General features: G+C 46.6%; 1 protein-coding gene and 1 non-coding gene across 2 annotated transcripts; both read left to right on the forward strand.

Moving 5' to 3' along the window:
* The first annotated feature begins 7,055 nt into the window (after nucleotides 1-7,055).
* On the forward strand, nucleotides 7,056-7,129 carry TRNAN-GUU (transfer RNA asparagine (anticodon GUU)). Its single transcript has one exon. It is a non-coding gene; the product is annotated as a tRNA-Asn (tRNA).
* A 4,003-nt stretch (nucleotides 7,130-11,132) lies between these two features.
* PSMB3 (proteasome 20S subunit beta 3) lies at nucleotides 11,133-17,378 on the forward strand. Its single transcript, XM_035137251.2, has 6 exons — nucleotides 11,133-11,257; nucleotides 12,483-12,667; nucleotides 13,895-14,002; nucleotides 15,029-15,206; nucleotides 16,654-16,748; nucleotides 17,161-17,378. Exons 1-6 carry the CDS (start codon nucleotides 11,255-11,257, stop codon nucleotides 17,207-17,209), a joined length of 618 nt encoding a protein of 205 aa, XP_034993142.1. The 5' UTR covers nucleotides 11,133-11,254; the 3' UTR covers nucleotides 17,210-17,378.
* Nucleotides 17,379-17,431: the final 53 nt, after the last annotated feature.

Here is a 17,431-nt window from a genome sequence, read left to right on the forward strand (position 1 = left end):
GACAAGCTGGACTCCATCTAAAAGCTGCCTCCTTTCCCCGCGTGTTTTCAAGCACGAGAACACGCTTCTCTCGGAGACGTCGCCCATGGAATTTGCACCAAGGAATTTTTTTTGGGGGGTGTCAATAGTTTCTAAAATACTTTAACTGTTTCTATGGAGGGAGGAGGGAGATTCAAAGCCCTAATTTGCTTCGCAATGTTAGACCTTTCTGAGGTGATAGCTTTCCTTTTTCACATGCACTTTACCTTTTAGGTGGTTCTGGAGAAGGGCGAGTTCTTCCGTGGCGCCACCGGTTTAAAGTCACAGAATCATAGAATTGGAAGGGAACCCTAGAGTCATCTAGTCCACCCCACTGCAATGCAGGGATCTCAGCTAATACTGTACATCCATGACAGATGACAGTACAGTACAGTAGTCCTTTCTCCCAAAGTGATCCGAAAAACTACAACGTCCATTCCCGAGAAGCAGCAGTGGGCTTAGTCTGCAGCAATGTCATCCGCGAGTTTTCTCCCACCAGTTTTAGTTTTAAGCGATTTTTTTTTGTGGCACCCCTGTTCTAGTTCCATAGCTGCCAAGTTATCCCTTTTTTTAAGGGATTTTCCCTTATGCTGAATAGGCTTCCTCGCGAGAAAAGGGAAAACTTGGCAGCTATGTCTAGTTCAGGAAAGCTTAAGCTCACTGGCTGGGGACAGGGACGTCAAAGTGACGGTGGCGATTCGAGACTGGCTGCAAAAGCCACCTCCTGGCGGCCAGCGCGTAGTTCTTAAGCTCTAGTAACTAAAAAGCCCAATCGCATTTCCCCCAGCTTTTTTTTTTTGCAAGCACGTCTACCGGTATGTGCGGACAGACGATGAGAATCCCTAGGAATCGCTATGGCGTGGTGGCCGTCACGTGTGAACCCTCTGGGTCGCGCTCGTGGCTATGCTGCCACCAGACATAGCTGCCAAGTTGTCCCTTCTCTCGCGAGGAAGCCTATTCAGCATAAGGGAAAATCCCTGTAAAAAAGGGATAACTTGGCAGCTATGCCACCAGAACCAGGAGGAGGGGGGTGGTTACTGCGGAATGAGTTAATCCTGGTTAAAGCAGGCTTGCAAAACGGTTCGGGCACAGAAACCTGGCTAATAATGCAGTGGAGGAAGATGATACGCGATAAATTTATTGATCCAGATTTTTAGCAAGCGGTGAACCACGGATTAAGTGGCGCGTTCCAGCTTCCCATTCACAGAGGTGAGGATCCGAAGCCGCAAGGTCGTCGCCAACGTCGCCGGATCCTATGGAGAGCCTAAACTCGTGGCAGTCCAGAGTGAAACCAACGCGCGCCTAATCCGGATCGAGCGGCGAATTAACGAATCGTCGCGTCAACTTCACCTCGCGTCCTAGCAGAGCATTTTTTTTGGATTGCGACGGAAGGAAGGGGGTTGTTTGCGAGGAGGTGTTATGGCCCTTCGGGCAGGTGCCAGCAGCAACAGTGGGGGGAAATCAGGTGGTGACATGGCTGGGAGGGCGCAACAGAAGGAAAGTATTTGGAGAGGGGAAGAATATGCGAACGCCTGGATTTAATGCAAGCACCGGAGTCCAGTAGCAAGACAGGGGTGAGACACTAGTTTGCAGTGGGTACAGTCTGCAAACAGTCTGCATCCCCGAAAACTGCAGAACCACATCTATCTGCCTGTTCAGGATCCGGAGCAGATTGAGACCTGTCCTTCCCCACGGTATTGCTGTTGTCATCCGTCTGCTTGGAGAGACAATGGAGCGCGCCTCCGGGAGAGAAGTCGTTGCAATTTGTACTACGGGTAGCAGCATCTCCCTGGGGTGCAAGCCTGGGCGGTGGATACGGAGGTGCTGGGATGCCCAGAAGAAAAGGCACCCTTTCCCCTCGGCCTCACTGATGTGGTCCAAAGGCAAGCAGAGCAATACGTTTGGCACCAGCTTGCTTGGCTGCAGCAGGAGTTGCCGGAAGGCGCCTTCCAGCCGTCTTAGGGACTCCACTCCGGATTTGTGTAGCGTTTGCTCCTGAGCCTTTTATTCTCCCCAAGATACCAGTAGGGCAGCAGAGGTTAAGGATCAGGGTCTCCCTTCTCCATGTGGGCTTCCTTCCCGGGTTGGCGACCCCTAGCTGCCCCTCACCTCCCTCTACGGCATGTGCAGAAACCTCCTTCTTGACCCTTGGACCCACTGTCCGCTCCTCCAGAGCCCGTCTTCACACGCAGGGGAAATCCCTAACTCACCCAGGGTTTGAGACCCTTCAGCTGCCCTCACCTGGTTTACCTAGCCAGTTGAAGCCATCTTCCCAGGATGCTGCTGTCGCATGCTGACGGCTTCTGGGAGCCACAGGTGAGAGCTGAGTGCAGGGTGGGGACGGGGACCAAAGGTGGACAAACCGCCCCAGAAGGACCGCACCAGAGGACTCACACACCCCAATGTATAATTCTTTGGAAAAGGGGGCTCTGGCCTTGCAAAAGCAACTTCTTCGGCTCTTTTCAAAGCGAGGAAGGCGAGGGGAAAGAGCTAAGAAAGCATCAGGAAGCTGCCTTGTCCCGGTTCAGGCCGTTCATGGAGATGGGGGGGGGGAATAAAGAGATCCAGAAGTAAGATTTTAAAAACACACACACACACACACACACACACACACACACACACACACACACAAACCCAACACCTCCGCTTGACTTAACTTGACTCTTGGAATAAAGTGCTGAAACCGGACTTCCTCTGACTGTGGTTTGGTGGTACTTACTCTAGAGTAGGCGACTTGCTGGTGGCGGCCTTGCAGGGGCGCTGATCTCCCGGTCTAGTAGCACCCACAAGCCATTTGCATTTTACACCCATCTAAGTCTCTAGGAGTGAGAAGCCTCAAATAGGGGGTGCTGCTAAATTTAAAAGGGCAAATGATACAGAGGCGTGTGGCACCTGAATGCCATTAAAATTGTGCTGAGTAGAATGGGTGGGAGGAAATGATTTCGGAAGTCGCCTCAGCAGAAGTGAGCACTCTGCTTTCACCGCACAGCGAAGAATGCTGTGTAACTTGGAAGCTTGCTTGCATGCAACAGAACGCGCAGCAGAAGGCTGGCTATTGGGAAGTAAGTTCCTTTGAACTGGCTTACTCCCAAGAAAGTGGAGCATAAAAGTGCAGCCCAACGCAGTCTCCTGTCTTTACACAGACACACACGACCCAGTATATGTCAATGGAAACCACAAATGGGGTGTGGATCTCGACAAGCGTTCAACCAGCTAAAACTCCCTGCATACTAACCTCTTCACTTATGTGCTTGTCTATACTGTGTGAATAAGCTGAGCTCTTGTCTCACACAAAGACAACCCAGCAGTTTATTGATAGGACTAGGAAGATAAAGGAGAAATAGGAGAATATATGTCTCTAGATGCAATTATTCAGCTTTTGTATCAGCAACAACAACCCACCTCCCACAGAAGACCAGCTGATCTCCTCCCTCGTCTCTTTTAGGTACTAATCAGCTTCGCTCAGTAAAAGTTCGTCTGGACGCTCCTTGGGGGTTTGATAACGGCCACACGCAAATGGGGACGCCGATTTAGGATGGGGACCTTTTTAACAAAGCGACGCGTGCCTTTCAGTTTTTTTTAAAGACCGAGGGAGGAAAGGCATTACAATCACATCCTTGGCTAACAATAATTCTCTCATTGGCTAAAGACGCGCAATTCTTTGAAGAGGAGTAATATTTTGGATTGGATACCATTCCCACGACCCTCAAGATGCGGGGAAGGGAAGACTCGTGCAAGACGTTCTGATTGAGAACGGCCATAAAACCGGATTTCCTCTTGGAGGGAAAAGCGACAAGGAGAATTGGCGCACCTTGAAGACGGACCGATTTATTATACTGTATCATGAACCACAGTATTATACCATGGGCCACAGTATATCACCAGATGCATTAAGTTTTTTCCCCCTGAGGCACAGAATGCACGTTGGTCGGGGTGGGGTCTGTAAGAAGCTAGGTGAGAGACCGAAAAATAAAAAATATGGAAAGTGCAGAGAGAGTGAGAATTACTTACTGAGCAGTGGGGATTCGCAAAACAGCTGTTGATACCACAGGCATTCTGGCATTGGTAAGTAAATTAGCACACCCTTTGGCGCGATTCAGTCCATCAGCAGTAGCGCAAAACCTCAAATATGACTAGGCTACTTTAAGGTCAATTACAGGGTACTGTATTATGGGGAAAGAGAGCCTTCTGAGGGCTGGATTCCACCCATCTCAACACCCCATAACCCTTATTGAGTCAATTATTTTATCAAACTTTGAGTAGACTTTTTATTTTCTGGGCAAAGTTGCATTGGAGAAGCTTCTGTCTGGCCAGATGTGCATCGAAGCAGGGCTGCCAGCCAGACTTTTGAAAAGGTCTCTGCCCCGTCTTCCCCTCAGCCCCATATTTCAAATACTGTAATATACATCCACGGGCGGTATCTTAACTCTCTTCGCTCATTTCATAAGCCCTTTTCAGACTTAATTCCCCAAAGGAACCCGGCCGATTCACACGTTCAGCAGAATCACGCCTAACCACTTCGACTTACTGGCGAGAGGTATCGCATAAAAAAACAACAACCAAATAAATGCTTGCCTGCAAAACCAGCTCCCGGAACAGAGAAAAATATTGCATGCCAGGAGAAGGGATCGCCCGACCTCTCTCTCTGAGAGTGTTTTTTATTTTCGGGGGAGGGCGTGTTCTACGATGGCAGACGGACCCTTAAAATAGGCGATTTCTCTCCACACCGTTAGGACGAAGTGGTAGAGTCCTAGCAAAGTTTTAATAACTTCATTTTCTGAAGCTCAGCAATGAGGCTCCAGTTTTCTCTCCTCTCGTCCTCGGTCTTGTCAATAACAAACACACACACACACACACACACACACACACAAGCGCAAGAATAACAACACCATTTTTTAGAGCCCCTGGGTGAGCAGATCGATGAGAGATCACAGTAATCTCCGCGTGGCTTTGAATGTCAGGCGCTGCACACGATTCTGAAGCTGCAGACTCTCCGTGCAACCACCAAGGGGAGATTTGATTTTTTTTTTTTGGCGTTTTGAATAGGAGGGACTGTGACTAAAGCATAACTCCTCGGCGATTATGGGGAACGGCAGTACATTGAAAGGCTGGAATTGTGGTTATTATGATACTCTTTTATGTGCAATAAGAAAACGACAGGAGCAGAACAGTTGGGGATCGATGCAGAAGTCGGAGAGGAGCTGAATTAATCTAAGGCAGGCCACACCAGGGTGAAGTTTTCATTTTCTCCCTTAAATCGGCAATCTTATTTTTAAAACATTTTTTTGATGCAGAGGCTCTTGTTCCTTGGGGGACAAGCGCCACCTTTTGCCACGTTGCAACGGGAACAGCTGCACCCGTTGAATTTTTGCCTGTCGCCTGACAGCTGAAAGCAAAGGGCTTGTCTGTAGCTGATGTGCACACCCCGCAATGGACTCTAACCGATTGAGGTTGTGTTGGTGATACATACAGGTCACCTCCAAAGACTGGGCGCTCCACTTTATGAATTGAGATCATTGCCGAAATTCTTTGGCTAGACAGGTCGCTTTCAAATAACGGCGTGGGGAAGTGAACTCGTTTTATCCAGGTCTGTGGCACAGCTCAGAATGACTCTTCATCGCTCCAATTCTGCATCCTCAACTGGTGCAGAGACTGACAGTTTAGGGACAGCCGTCTTTACCGTCTTTTCTCTTCTGCCTGACCAAGAATTCTGTGTGACACAAAAGCTTGCATACCAACCCGCGTTAGGGAACTACAGTTCCCACCCTACTGGGGGCTGATGGAGTCTTAACATCATCCGGAGCTCACCGTTACAGGTTCCCACAACCCCAACCAAACAAAAACTGACTCCAAGAAAGACACCGCCTACATTTATCTACCTAGAACAAGAAAGTTAAACAGCACAACTCGCAAAGGATATTTAAACAAACAAACATTGGAGGGGGGGGGGCTGTCGAAAAGGTACAATGCAATAATAAAAAATACCCAGAGGAACAGCAACTACACAGGAAAATAACCTAAGCCAACAGATATTCAGGAACGCAGAATGGTAGTATTGGAAGACACAACGAGGACCATTTAGTCCAACCCTCTGTAACGCAGGAAAACCTTTTGCCCAGAGTGAGGCTCGAACCCACGAACCTGCGATTAAGAATCTTTATGCTCTACCGACTGAGCTATCCCAACCTTTTTGTTTTTGAATATTTTTGCTCTGAGAGTGAGCAAACTTTGAGAATCATCCAAGGGTAATAAAGCAACACAAGAAAATCCCCAACAAATGCTAATTTAAACAAAAGCAAACAAAGAAAATAAAGGTGGTGAAGGAGGAATAAGGGAAATGAAAACAAAATAATAGGGCAAAAACTGAAAAGAAAAGGTTGGTGTTAGGAGGGGGACAAAGAGCAATGGAAGAGGATTTTATAAAATAGGCTTTCCACGCTGAGCTACGCGGGGGAGTTTTTCCTCGCCGCTTACCAAGACATAGGGACCTGCTATTGCGCCAGCTCTGTTGATGCTGTTCAAAGAGCAGAAAGGAGGCGCGCCCTCTGCTGGCCCACCACTCACATGACAGAACAAGACACGCGTGGAGCAGGATCTTCCGTGGAGAGAGCCTTTATCTCTGCAAGAGCGATGCAAGCGCAGTGCATGGCGTGTGAATGACAGCGGTAGAGAAGGAAGCTTATTTTGCAGTCTGCAGCTCTGCCAGGCACAACCACGGACTAAGCTCTTGCATATTAAGATTGCTTTAAAAAAGAAAGCCATGTCCCCCCCCCAAAAAAAAAAATTCAGAAAAGGAAGAATAGAATATGGTATGCCAATTTTTCGGCATGCATTTTATTTCTGCAGTCTACCTAGTATCCATTGCACTACCAGCCACAACCTGAAGATAGTGTTGCGCGCCGGCTTTTTCTTCCAAGCCTCTCCAATCTCGCTCCTCCGCTCCGCCTCCAGCGGTCGAATCTAGAACCGTTGTTTTTTTAAAAAAACTAGGCTTCCGAGTTAGCAATACAGGGCAAGCACTGCCGAACCGCAACCCGGTCTCTGTGGCGCAATCGGTTAGCGCGTTCGGCTGTTAACCGAAAGGTTGGTGGTTCGAGCCCACCCAGGGACGGAGTCTTTTGTTTCTGGCTTCCCACCGCCATCCGTTTGCAAAGCGAGGGGCCCCCATAAACGCAGCTCTCCCATTGATCCCAGGGCACGTCCTGCCGCTTCTCTACGATTCCTGCATTTTTAGTTTAACCGTTCCTGCTCAATTTGGCATAAAAGGTGGTAGAGGCCACAAAGAATAACCTGGAACTTTCCATTCTCTAGATGCCGGTTTTGAGACATTGGGGGGGGGGGAGGTCCTGATGGGGAAAAATGAGTTTTCTCCCCCCCCAATTATTTTTATTAATTTTCCAAATCATTACAAATCAAACCAAATTAATTGAATTGAATACAATTTCTTAACATCAGGTTTCCCGCTCCTGTTGCAAACATACAGTATGTCGATCCTTTCCTCCCTTAGCTGCCTCATCTGTTATTTAATGAAAATGAGTTTTCAGCCCTTTTATTCGGAGCCTTGCAGGTCAGGCGTGTGCAAGGTTTCATCCTGCCCCAATTGGCCTTTTCTGGCATTCCTTTTAGCAATCCCTATTCCCTGCTTTCCTGAATGCAGTAGGTAGAATCTTCCTTTTGCTGCACAAGAGGGTGGAAGCCTGCAGAATTAATCTGAAAAGTAAAATTCACCAGGGAGGTTTAAATGCTTCCTTTCGTTTAACCAATTTGCAATAATCAAGTAACCTGCCAAAACACAACAAATAAACCCAATCCTAGACAAAGATGTTGTTGTTTATTTCCTGATTGGGTCCCAGTGGTTTTTAAATGCCTCATAGCATTAGAGATGCAATGATTAGAGGCTTTACTTGTTGAATTTCTACCCTTCGTTTGAGGGAATGGTGGGAAGATTTCAGGATTGCAGGAACTGCTTTGTGTATGTTTTTAAAAGCAGCGTTTCCCAAACTTGGGTCCCCACCATCCCTAGCTAGCAGTGGTCTGGCTTGATGGGAATTGTAGTCCCTAAACAGCTGGATGCCCAAGTTTGGGAAACACTCATCTAAAATCATGAGATACATCAGCCAGAGTCAGGTGCAAAATAGTGGCTCAGTAGACAGACACGTGCAAATAATTCAGGAACAGGGTGTCTCTGAGCATATGCTCAACCCAGAAATTCGTGAGGAAATGAAAAAACCTCCCCATTGTCTCTTTGCTCACAAATCCTGCCTTATGGGCACATTAAAGATATTAATAGGGCGAGCCTGTGACCTGGACTCAGGAGGAATTAAGTATTTATCATCACAAAAGGAAGGCCAGGCTCTCCATGTTGTTGTTGTTTAGTCAGTTATCGTGTCCTGACCCCATGGACCAGAGCACGCCAGGCACTCCTGTCTTCCACTGCCTCCTGCAGTTTGGTCAGACTCATGTTGGTGGCTTCGAGAACACTGTCCAACCATCTCGTCCTCTGTCTCCCCTTCTCCTCAATCTTTCCCAACATCAGGGTCTTTTCCACGGAGTCTTCTCTTCTCATGAGGTGGCCAAAGTATTGGAGCCTCAGCTTCAGGAGAGCACTCAGGGCTGATTTCCTTAAGAATGGATAGGTTTGATCTTCCTGCAGTCCATGGGACTCTCAAGAGTCTCCTCCAGCACCATAATTCAAAAGCATCAATTCTTCGGCGATCAGCCTTCTTTATGGTCCAGCTCTCACTTCCATACATCACTACTGGGAAAACCATAGCTTTAACTATATGGACCTTTGTCGGCAAGGTGATGTCTCTGCTTTTTAAGATGCTGTCTAGGTTTGTCATTGCTTTTCTCCCAAGAAGCAGGCGTCTTTTAATTTCATGACTGCTGTCACCATCTGCAGTGATCATGGAACCCAAGAAAGTAAAATCTCTCACTGCCTCCATTTCTTCCCCTTCTATTTGCCAGGTGATGGGACCAGTGGCCATGATCTTAGTTTTTTGGATGTTGTCTTTGTCTCAAACTCCATGGATAAACTCCATGGACATGGTATCTGAAGAAGTGTGCATGCACACGAAAGCTCTATCAAAATAAAAAACTTAGTTGGTCTTTAAGGTGCTGCTGGAAGGAATTTTTTTATTTTGTCTCCATGGACAAAAACAACAGGCTCTCCATGTAAACCCATTAACAGCTAGGTAAACTCATCAACAGGTTTCCTACCAGACAGGATTCTGTTGTAGACGCCCCTTCTGTGATGTATGTATGACATATTTGGGGGTGGTATTGGGCTGCAGGGTGGCAATTTTAAAAGTCTATATAAGGCTGTGCGCACCATTGTTATGGGTTCCTCCTCCCTCCTGCGTGTGGTGAGTGAGGACTCTTATGGTTAGGTCCAGTCGCAGAAGACTCTGGGGTTGCGGCGCTCATCTCGCCTTATTGGCCAAGGGATCCAGTGTACAGCTTCCGGGTCATGTGGCCAGCATGACAAAGCCGCTTCTGGCGAATCAGAGCAGCACATGGAAACACCATTTACCTTCCCGCTGGAGCAGTACCTATTTATCTACTTGCACTTTGACATGCTTTCAAACTGCTAGGTTGGCAGGAGCAGGGACCGAGCAACGGGAGCTCACCCCGTCACGGGGATTCAAACCACTGACCTTCTGATCAGCAAACCCTAGGTTCTGTGTTTTAGACCACAGTGCCACCCGCGTCCCTGATATAGGCTTTACCGTTATCCCAAATGATTTGCCGGTCTCTCCCATGTATCTCGTTATTTAAAAAAATCCTTCAAGAATTCCCTCATTTTATTCACCTTTTGCTCATCTCTCCAAACCTCAACATTCACCCTCCACCTCCCTCTCGTTGGTTTTTTAAAATTTTATGTCTATAGTAACTGGATTATGGTCTGAAAGAGAGTTAATTTAATTCTGTACCACCCTTCCTCTCAAAGGAGCCCAGGGTACCAAACCACGGAGCTAAAACTACAGAGTAGTCTTAAAAATATATTTAGAAAGCAATTGAATGCAGATGCAAATTGGGAAAGTTCTCGAATTACAAGCCTTGTAGAAGGAGGGCTTTCGGTAGGCCGTCAAAATACAAGACAGACAACAAATTTGCCATTTTTAACCAGTCGAGAGTCAGAAACCCTTCCTGATTTGCTGCCGTTTAGCCAACCAACCATGAGGTATCTCTCTCATTTCTTACCTCTGTTGGTACTTGGTTGAAGAAAACATAAAGCATCCAGGCTTACAATTGGATCTTACGCCACTTCCGGTTGCTGTTCATAGAGATAGGAATCAAAGGCAATAGAAGAGTCGCGCATCATTTCCGAATCCCGATTCCTTATTTATTTTAAATATTATTAAGCCTCCTTTCTGCCACTTTTTAAAAAAGCGATTTTTCCTGGTAGGTTTTTGTTTGCAGAAATCCTTAATTTTAGCGTGCAATTAGATGGCAACGCGTGTTTCTTCTCTTTCTTAACTCAGCCCTTAGTCCTTGCAGACAGTTTATACCTGAGTTTTTTTAGATGTAAAAACACATTGTGGGTGTATGCCAGCGAATGGAACACAAGGCAATATGGGCATAATATCATAGGCAGGCAATAATGAAAATATTTCAGACGAAGCGCAGAATGTGATCCTGAATTTCCCCCTGGGGCTGGGGACTAAAACTGACACCCATTACAGATAAAAACATTAGCAGGATTGCAATAACACTTGTAATGCAGAAGATATTATGGATAAAATAGAGTGACATAAAATTTGGACGACGAAATAAAATGCAATTGAAAAGATTTATAATAGGACCCATGGGAGGGGAAGGTGGGAAGTCTAGAGATTCGGAGAAATCTCTAAATATCGGTATGTATTTTGTATTGTTATAACTCTGCACTTGTAAAATATAAATAATAAAAAAAAGTTCGGGGGGGGGAACATCTATTGCGAACCCGGAAGCTATCTCTCCACGAGAGAAGATGGGTCTCTCTATTTTATTTTAATCTCTACGTGTGCGTGTACTGCGAAGGAGGAGGAACCATGACTCTTCACATCCTTCTGCCGGCCACCCCGAGGGTAGAGGCCGAGCCTTGACTGACGGCGCCCAGCTACCCAATGGGAAGCGGCGCGAGTGGCGACGCTAGCCAGTGGCGGGGAGACGGAGGCGGGGTTTAGCGGCAGTGAGACCAGCAGGAAGCGAGAGTAGCGCGGGGAAAGGGCTCGTTTTCCTACCAGCGTCCATCATGGTGGGTTCTAAAGGGGAGCTGCGATTGGAGGGGCGGGGGGCAAAAAAATGACCAGCGGAACGGGGTGCAACTGGGCCGAGATGGCCGAGGCGCTTGATCGGCTGCTCCTGGCTGAATCCCGCCTCTCCCAAGATGGGAGCCCTCCGCCAGGCTGTGGGTTCGAATCGCCGAGGGACTAGGGAGGGAGAGGCCGGGGAGTGGCGGCTCCCCTTCCCGCAGATCCCGTGGGAAAGAGGAAGGTGGGGTGCGCTGGCCTCTGGCCTGATCCAGCCGGGATCGTCCCCGGGCTCTGGTAGAAGCGATAGCGAAAGTTGGTTTCAGGCGAATCGAGGCTTTCTTTATTGTCTGCATAGGGGCAGATGGGGCTTGTCCATCTGGGGAGGCAGTGCATCTGGGACAGCCAAAGTTTTTCCCCAAACTTGGGCTTGCAGCTGGTGTATGTTTTTTGGACTACAGTTCCCATCATGCCTGATCACTGGTCCTGCTATAGCTAGGGATGCGGGTGGCGTTGTGGTCTAAACCACTGAGCCCCTTGGGCTTGCCAATCAGAAGGTTGGCATTTCAAATCCCTGTGACAGGGTGAGCTCCCATTGCTTTGTCCCAGCTCCTGCCTACCTAGCAGTTCGAAAGCAAAACAGTGCAAGTAGATAAATAGGTATTGCTCTGGCGGGAAGGTAAACAGTGTTTCTGTGCACTCCTGACACTCGTCAAGGTGTCCTGTTGTGCCAGTAGCGGTTTAGTCATGCTGGCCACATAACCCAGAAAGCTGTCTGTGGACAAACGCCGGCTCCCTCGGCCTGAAAGCGAGATGAGCACTGCACCCCATGGTCACCTTTGACTGGACTTAACCATCCAGGGGTCCCTTTCCTTTACCTTATAGCTAGGGATGATGGGAGTTGTAGTCCAAAAACAGCTGGAGGCCCATGTTTGAGAAAGAAGGAAGATTCTGATCCTAAGTGTCTGCTGCCTTGTGGGGATACCTTTGGGAGAAGAAAAGACTGAGGAGTGCACAAATCTGGAGTGGGGTCCCTAACACAGTTGTATGCTTCTTTATAACAACAACTGGAGCCACACTTTCCTTACATATGTGTAGTTGACCTTCCTACTGAAGAGGCTCACACTTAGTGGTCTGATTTGGAGAATCTCCATCCCATTGAAAAAGTGTTGCCAAATTGGTTTCTTAATAATGTTGACTGACCAGCCTGCCTTCTCCCTCCTTTCCCAGTCTATTATGTCCTATAACGGTGGGGCCGTAATGGCCATGAAAGGGAAAAACTGTGTTGCCATTGCTGCTGACCGGAGGTTTGGCATTCAAGCTCAGATGGTGACTACGGATTTCCAGAAAATTTTCCCAATGGGAGACAGATTATTCATTGGTTTGGCTGGACTTGCCACTGATGTTCAGACAGTGTAAGTATTTGTTCTGGAGTTGCTCAAAGCAAGAAAATCGGTGTTGTCCAGTGCTAGGGGCCTTGGGAACTGTTTTTGGGAGGTTCATGGGTAGATTTTTGTGAATTGCTGCTCTTTTGGTCTTGGTATCCCCAACTCTTCCAAAATGGGAAGAGTGGCTCTCTTGGCAAAGTTGCTTGGAATTTGCGAATATCAGAAAATAGAAAACAAATACAGATAATGTTTTGGAGTTTTTCTCATCACCTGTGCTGTTGGAGAGGGACAGTTTTTTCCAGAGGCAAAAATTCCCTGCAGCTGAGCATGTTATAGATCACCAACACACACATCCTGTGAACTGATGGTTAAAATATTCAGTACCTTGAGGGTTTGTTTTTGCTTTGCTTTTTTTTAGAAAACAGAAGCCAAGTTCCTAAAAGAATGAAGCTACATTTTCCCTTCTTAAAACAGAAATGGGAAACCTGTGCACTTTAAATGTTTTTGGACTCCCAATTCCCATTATCCCCAGCCAGTATGGCCCATGGTCAAGGATGATGGGGTTTGTAGTCCAGCAACATCTTTGTCTTAGAACAGGCACCCCCAAACTGCGGCCCTCCAGATGTTTTGGCCTACAACTCCCATGATCCCTAGCTAACAGGACCAGTGGTCAGGGATGATGGGAATTGTAGTCCAAAACATCTGGAGGGCCGAAGTTTGGGGATGCCTGTCTTAGAACAATGAAATTTTGAATTGAAACTCAAATCAGATCAAATGCAAACATGTTTTAGGAATGACTTATTAAATGACATTGCCTAATTTTTTTCACAGGGTGTGTGTTTAAGAGCAATAACACATTGGCATTAAATAACCCGCCCCACCCCAATTCATAGAGACAATAGGTTCGAAGTTCTAAATTTTAAGCTGAAGTTATCAAATTGTGAGTAGTAGAGGAATCTGGGCTTCCAGCCAGTGCAGGTTTTGCATAGATAGATCTGTGTTGTATCCTGCAACAACTAAAACTATGATATTGGTCTAAAAAAAAAAACCACAAAAAAACCAGCAAGCAAGCATAAAGGAAACAACTGGAGATTCCTCAAATTAGTCCAAAATTATCCAATAACTATCCGCCATGCCATGGGGAGCAGTTGCAGAATGTCCTGATATACCTACATTGTGCTTCCTCAGCCACCAAGTGGAAAATGGATTTAGGGCCTTAAAATGGAATAAACACCAGTTTTTGTCTCTTACCAGCGCTCAAAGGCTCAAGTTCCGGCTGAATCTTTATGAGCTGAAAGAAGGCAGGCAAATCAAACCACAGACCCTGATGAGTATGGTGTCTAACCTGCTGTATGAGAGACGGTAAATGATTTAAAAGAATTGCATTTCAGCTAAGAAGTTCAGTAACATGGGGGATGTGAATGCATGGGATTGAATTGAAGATAAATCCTAGCTGCAATTGAACTCCTGGAATCTCTGCTGGATGGTGGGTTCTGTTGAAGCGCCAGTTTGATTTGGAAGAGACGAGATCGTGTGGCCCATCCCTCCTGTTCAAAGACAGGATCATCTGCCAGCCCCCTCAAATTGTCAGGGAATGGTCTGAATTAGAGGATGGGGGAATACATTCTCACTCAGGCAGATCAGCTTGTCTCTGAAGAGGAGGAGAAGGGGGAAGTTTCGCCTCCCCCGTTTCCAGCCGTTTCAGGAGCAAAGAGAGACACGGAGCAGCTTGCCTAGTTACGAGATAATGGACAGAGAAACAGAAGGGAGGGAACAGCTAGCAGAGACGTCATTAGAGAGTGAGGAGGATCCTCCCTCCCCAAGAACTAGGAGGTCCGTCCGCATTAGAGAACAAAGAATACAGACAGGAGGAAGAGTAACTTCCCATTGGCATTCAGGATGTTGCTGGGGATGGAAGTGGGAGAATTTAGAGTAGCCAACTGCTCTCTGTGTGGAGAGATGTGGATTTTTGCTTGCAGATGACTGAATAAAAAGGACTGTAAAAATATAAACTTCTCGTTAATTCTTGTTATTGAAGGGAGGGGAGGACTCTCCATGCCTGACGCAAATCAATGCATATAAAATCCAGACGACGAGCCAAAAGCAGATGTACCGCAAAAAGTGCTCTGGGTAGCTCTAGCAAGCTACACCTGAATCGGAGGGCGGGGGAATTCTGCCCTTCTCTCCAGATATTTGAAAATCTGACCAATTCTAAGCATAACCTGAACTTGTCTGCTTAGGCATCCCAGGGAAATTGTGTTTTTCTGCCACTCCCCCCCCCCCCGGGTTTGTAATAGCTTTTTTTAGGATAGCTTTATCATATTTAGATGGTGTTTGGGATGAAAATACTGAATGCATAGCTAACACGCCTTTTCCTGCTGTTTTCAGGTTTGGACCTTACTACACAGAGCCAGTGATAGCCGGGTTGGACCCGGTCACGTACGAGCCCTTCATCTGCTCCTTAGACCTGATCGGCTGCCCAATGACAACGGAGGACTTTGTGGTCAGCGGGACTTGCGCAGAGCAGATGTACGGCATGTGCGAGTCCCTGTGGGAGCCAGACATGGTAAGAGGGATGGCGTCTTAGCCAGGAGCACTCAAGAAGTATGGGCATGAGTGTTGCGGTTTCTGCTTTCATTACGTTGGCAAGGGCAAGATTTTGTGGGGCTACCTCTAAAAATGGCTGCTTTCGCCAATGCACAGTGTCTCCTAACGGGGCATCTGTAACCGGGGCTTTGGCTGATTAAACATTTTATCACCTTTGGGCTGTGTTTGTGGGGTGTGATTGGTTTGTTTTTGTTTCGTTGTGTATTTTGTGCTGTCATTTAGTATTTTTATGTTGTGAACTACCCTGTGATCTTTGGATGAAGGCCGGTATACAAATTGTAGTAGTAGTAGTAGTAGTGTGGAGAGAGGTTTGCCAATTGTATTATTGAGCTAAATCTGATCATATAGTTGCATTGTATAATTATGATTTGCCTCTCTCTGTGTGCCAAAGTGGAACAGCAAAAGGAACAGAATGCCCAGCTTGCTGTCAGGGACGAGTGGTTGGCCTTGTCTGGAGGACACAACGGGAGGCGGAGAGGGGCTTATTATCAGCAATGATGCACTTCCAGCCTGACGCAGGAAGTTGCTGGCTTGATGCGTGGACTAACCTTGCTGAAGGCTTACTGAAGGCTGGGGGCTTTGTTGAGTCAGCATGTGTTTATGCACAGGACCGGATGCGGATCTTCCTTATATGGATGTGTACTTGTGACCCCCTTGCGTGCGCACATTTGCAGAGGAGGGGGAAAGGAGCCCAAAGAGGTGTATAAGAAGCTTTGCAATTTGTGTTTCTCTACTCTTGTTGTGAGCTGATCACCTTGAGTCTCTTATTAATAAGAAATTAAATTCTTTCTCTGAATTCAACCCCCGGTGTCATTATTGACTATCTCTGTCCTGCCTGGGCGCAGCTTAAAGGACCCTTAGTAGCTGATAAGGCTACAGTAGTAGTAGTAGTAGTAGTAATACAGTGGTACCTCGCTAGACGAAAAACTCAGAAGACAAAAAACTCGCAAAACAAAAGCGTTTTGCGATTTCAATGGAGACTCGCAAGATGAAGTTTCCTATGGCGCGCTTCACAAGACGAATTTTTTTTGTCCCATAGGGTGCCTCACCAGACTTCTCTCTTTTTTTTGGTCTTGCGAGGAACCCTATGGGAAACTGCATTTCAATGCGTTCCTATGGGAGCCGCTTTGCAAAACGAATTTTTTGCTATACAAAGCGACTCGCAGAATGAATTAAATTCGTCTAGCAAGGCACCACTGTAATAATAATAATAATAATAATAATAATAATAATAATAATAATAATGCAATCCACCCCACCTCACGCAGTCCAATTACAAACCAAGGGCCTTTAAAAGATGCCACGTGATCTAATTCCTCTTCATGTGAAGCTCGTTCTAGATAAAACACAGCTAGAGGAATTCCAAGTACAAGGCAAGGGTTTCTCTCTTTCCCTCTTCAATGCAGGAACCAGACGACCTCTTTGAAACCATAGGCCAAGCCATGCTCAATGCGGTGGACAGAGATGCCGTGTCAGGCATGGGTGTGATAGTTCATGTCATGTAAGTATGCTTTTGGTTTGGTTTGCGGTTGGGTCTCTTTTTTTAGTACGTTTGCTGCAAAACATGTCCAAGATGCTGATTGACCTTTAGCTGCAGGGAGAGTAGCTCTCTACTTACCAGCAGCAAGGCTGACCCAGAAAAATGAGTCCCATGATAGGGATGAAGTTAATTTAGTTTCCTGGTTGGGGGTAGGTTTAGAGAACAGGCATTCCTGCTTGCACCAGTGAGAAAATGATCAGCATCTCCGACAAGGAAAAGGGAGCTAGACTAACCTAGGGAAGCTCCCTTGTTTTTCTAGTGAGTGGCCGATGCTGGATGGAAATTGCCCAAGAGGTAAAAATATGATTTACACTACTGCGCATCAGTGTGAGATTTCACCTACATTTCTCCTCCTCTTTTCTCTCTTCACTAGTGAAAAAGACAAGATTACTACCCGAACACTGAAAGCTCGTATGGACTAAGCAAAAGGCACAGTTGTTTTGGGATGCTCAGTATTTTACTTGACATTATCTTAACGGCTGGAATGCTCTTGTGTTAAGAAAACCGTATATGATTTTGTCGTCGGAGCTCAAAATTATATATGATGGAAATGAGATGTGTTGTTGGCAAAATAAATGTTTTCACTAAGAATTCTACTAAGTTTTTCATTTATAGTACACAAACTTCATCACTTCTGAAAACAG

Source organism: Zootoca vivipara, chromosome 13 (genome assembly GCF_963506605.1).
Source record: "Zootoca vivipara chromosome 13, rZooViv1.1, whole genome shotgun sequence".
Lineage (NCBI taxonomy): Eukaryota > Metazoa > Chordata > Lepidosauria > Squamata > Lacertidae > Zootoca > Zootoca vivipara.

What these genes read in the sequence shown, in the direction of transcription:
- PSMB3 (XM_035137251.2), top strand. An exon ending in AACCTGCTGTATGAGAGACG is followed by an intron (nt 14,003 to 15,028) that starts GTAAATGATTTA and finishes TGCTGTTTTCAG; the next exon opens with GTTTGGACCTTACTACACAG. An exon ending in GGTGTGATAGTTCATGTCAT is followed by an intron (nt 16,749 to 17,160) that starts GTAAGTATGCTT and finishes TCTCTTCACTAG; the next exon opens with TGAAAAAGACAAGATTACTA.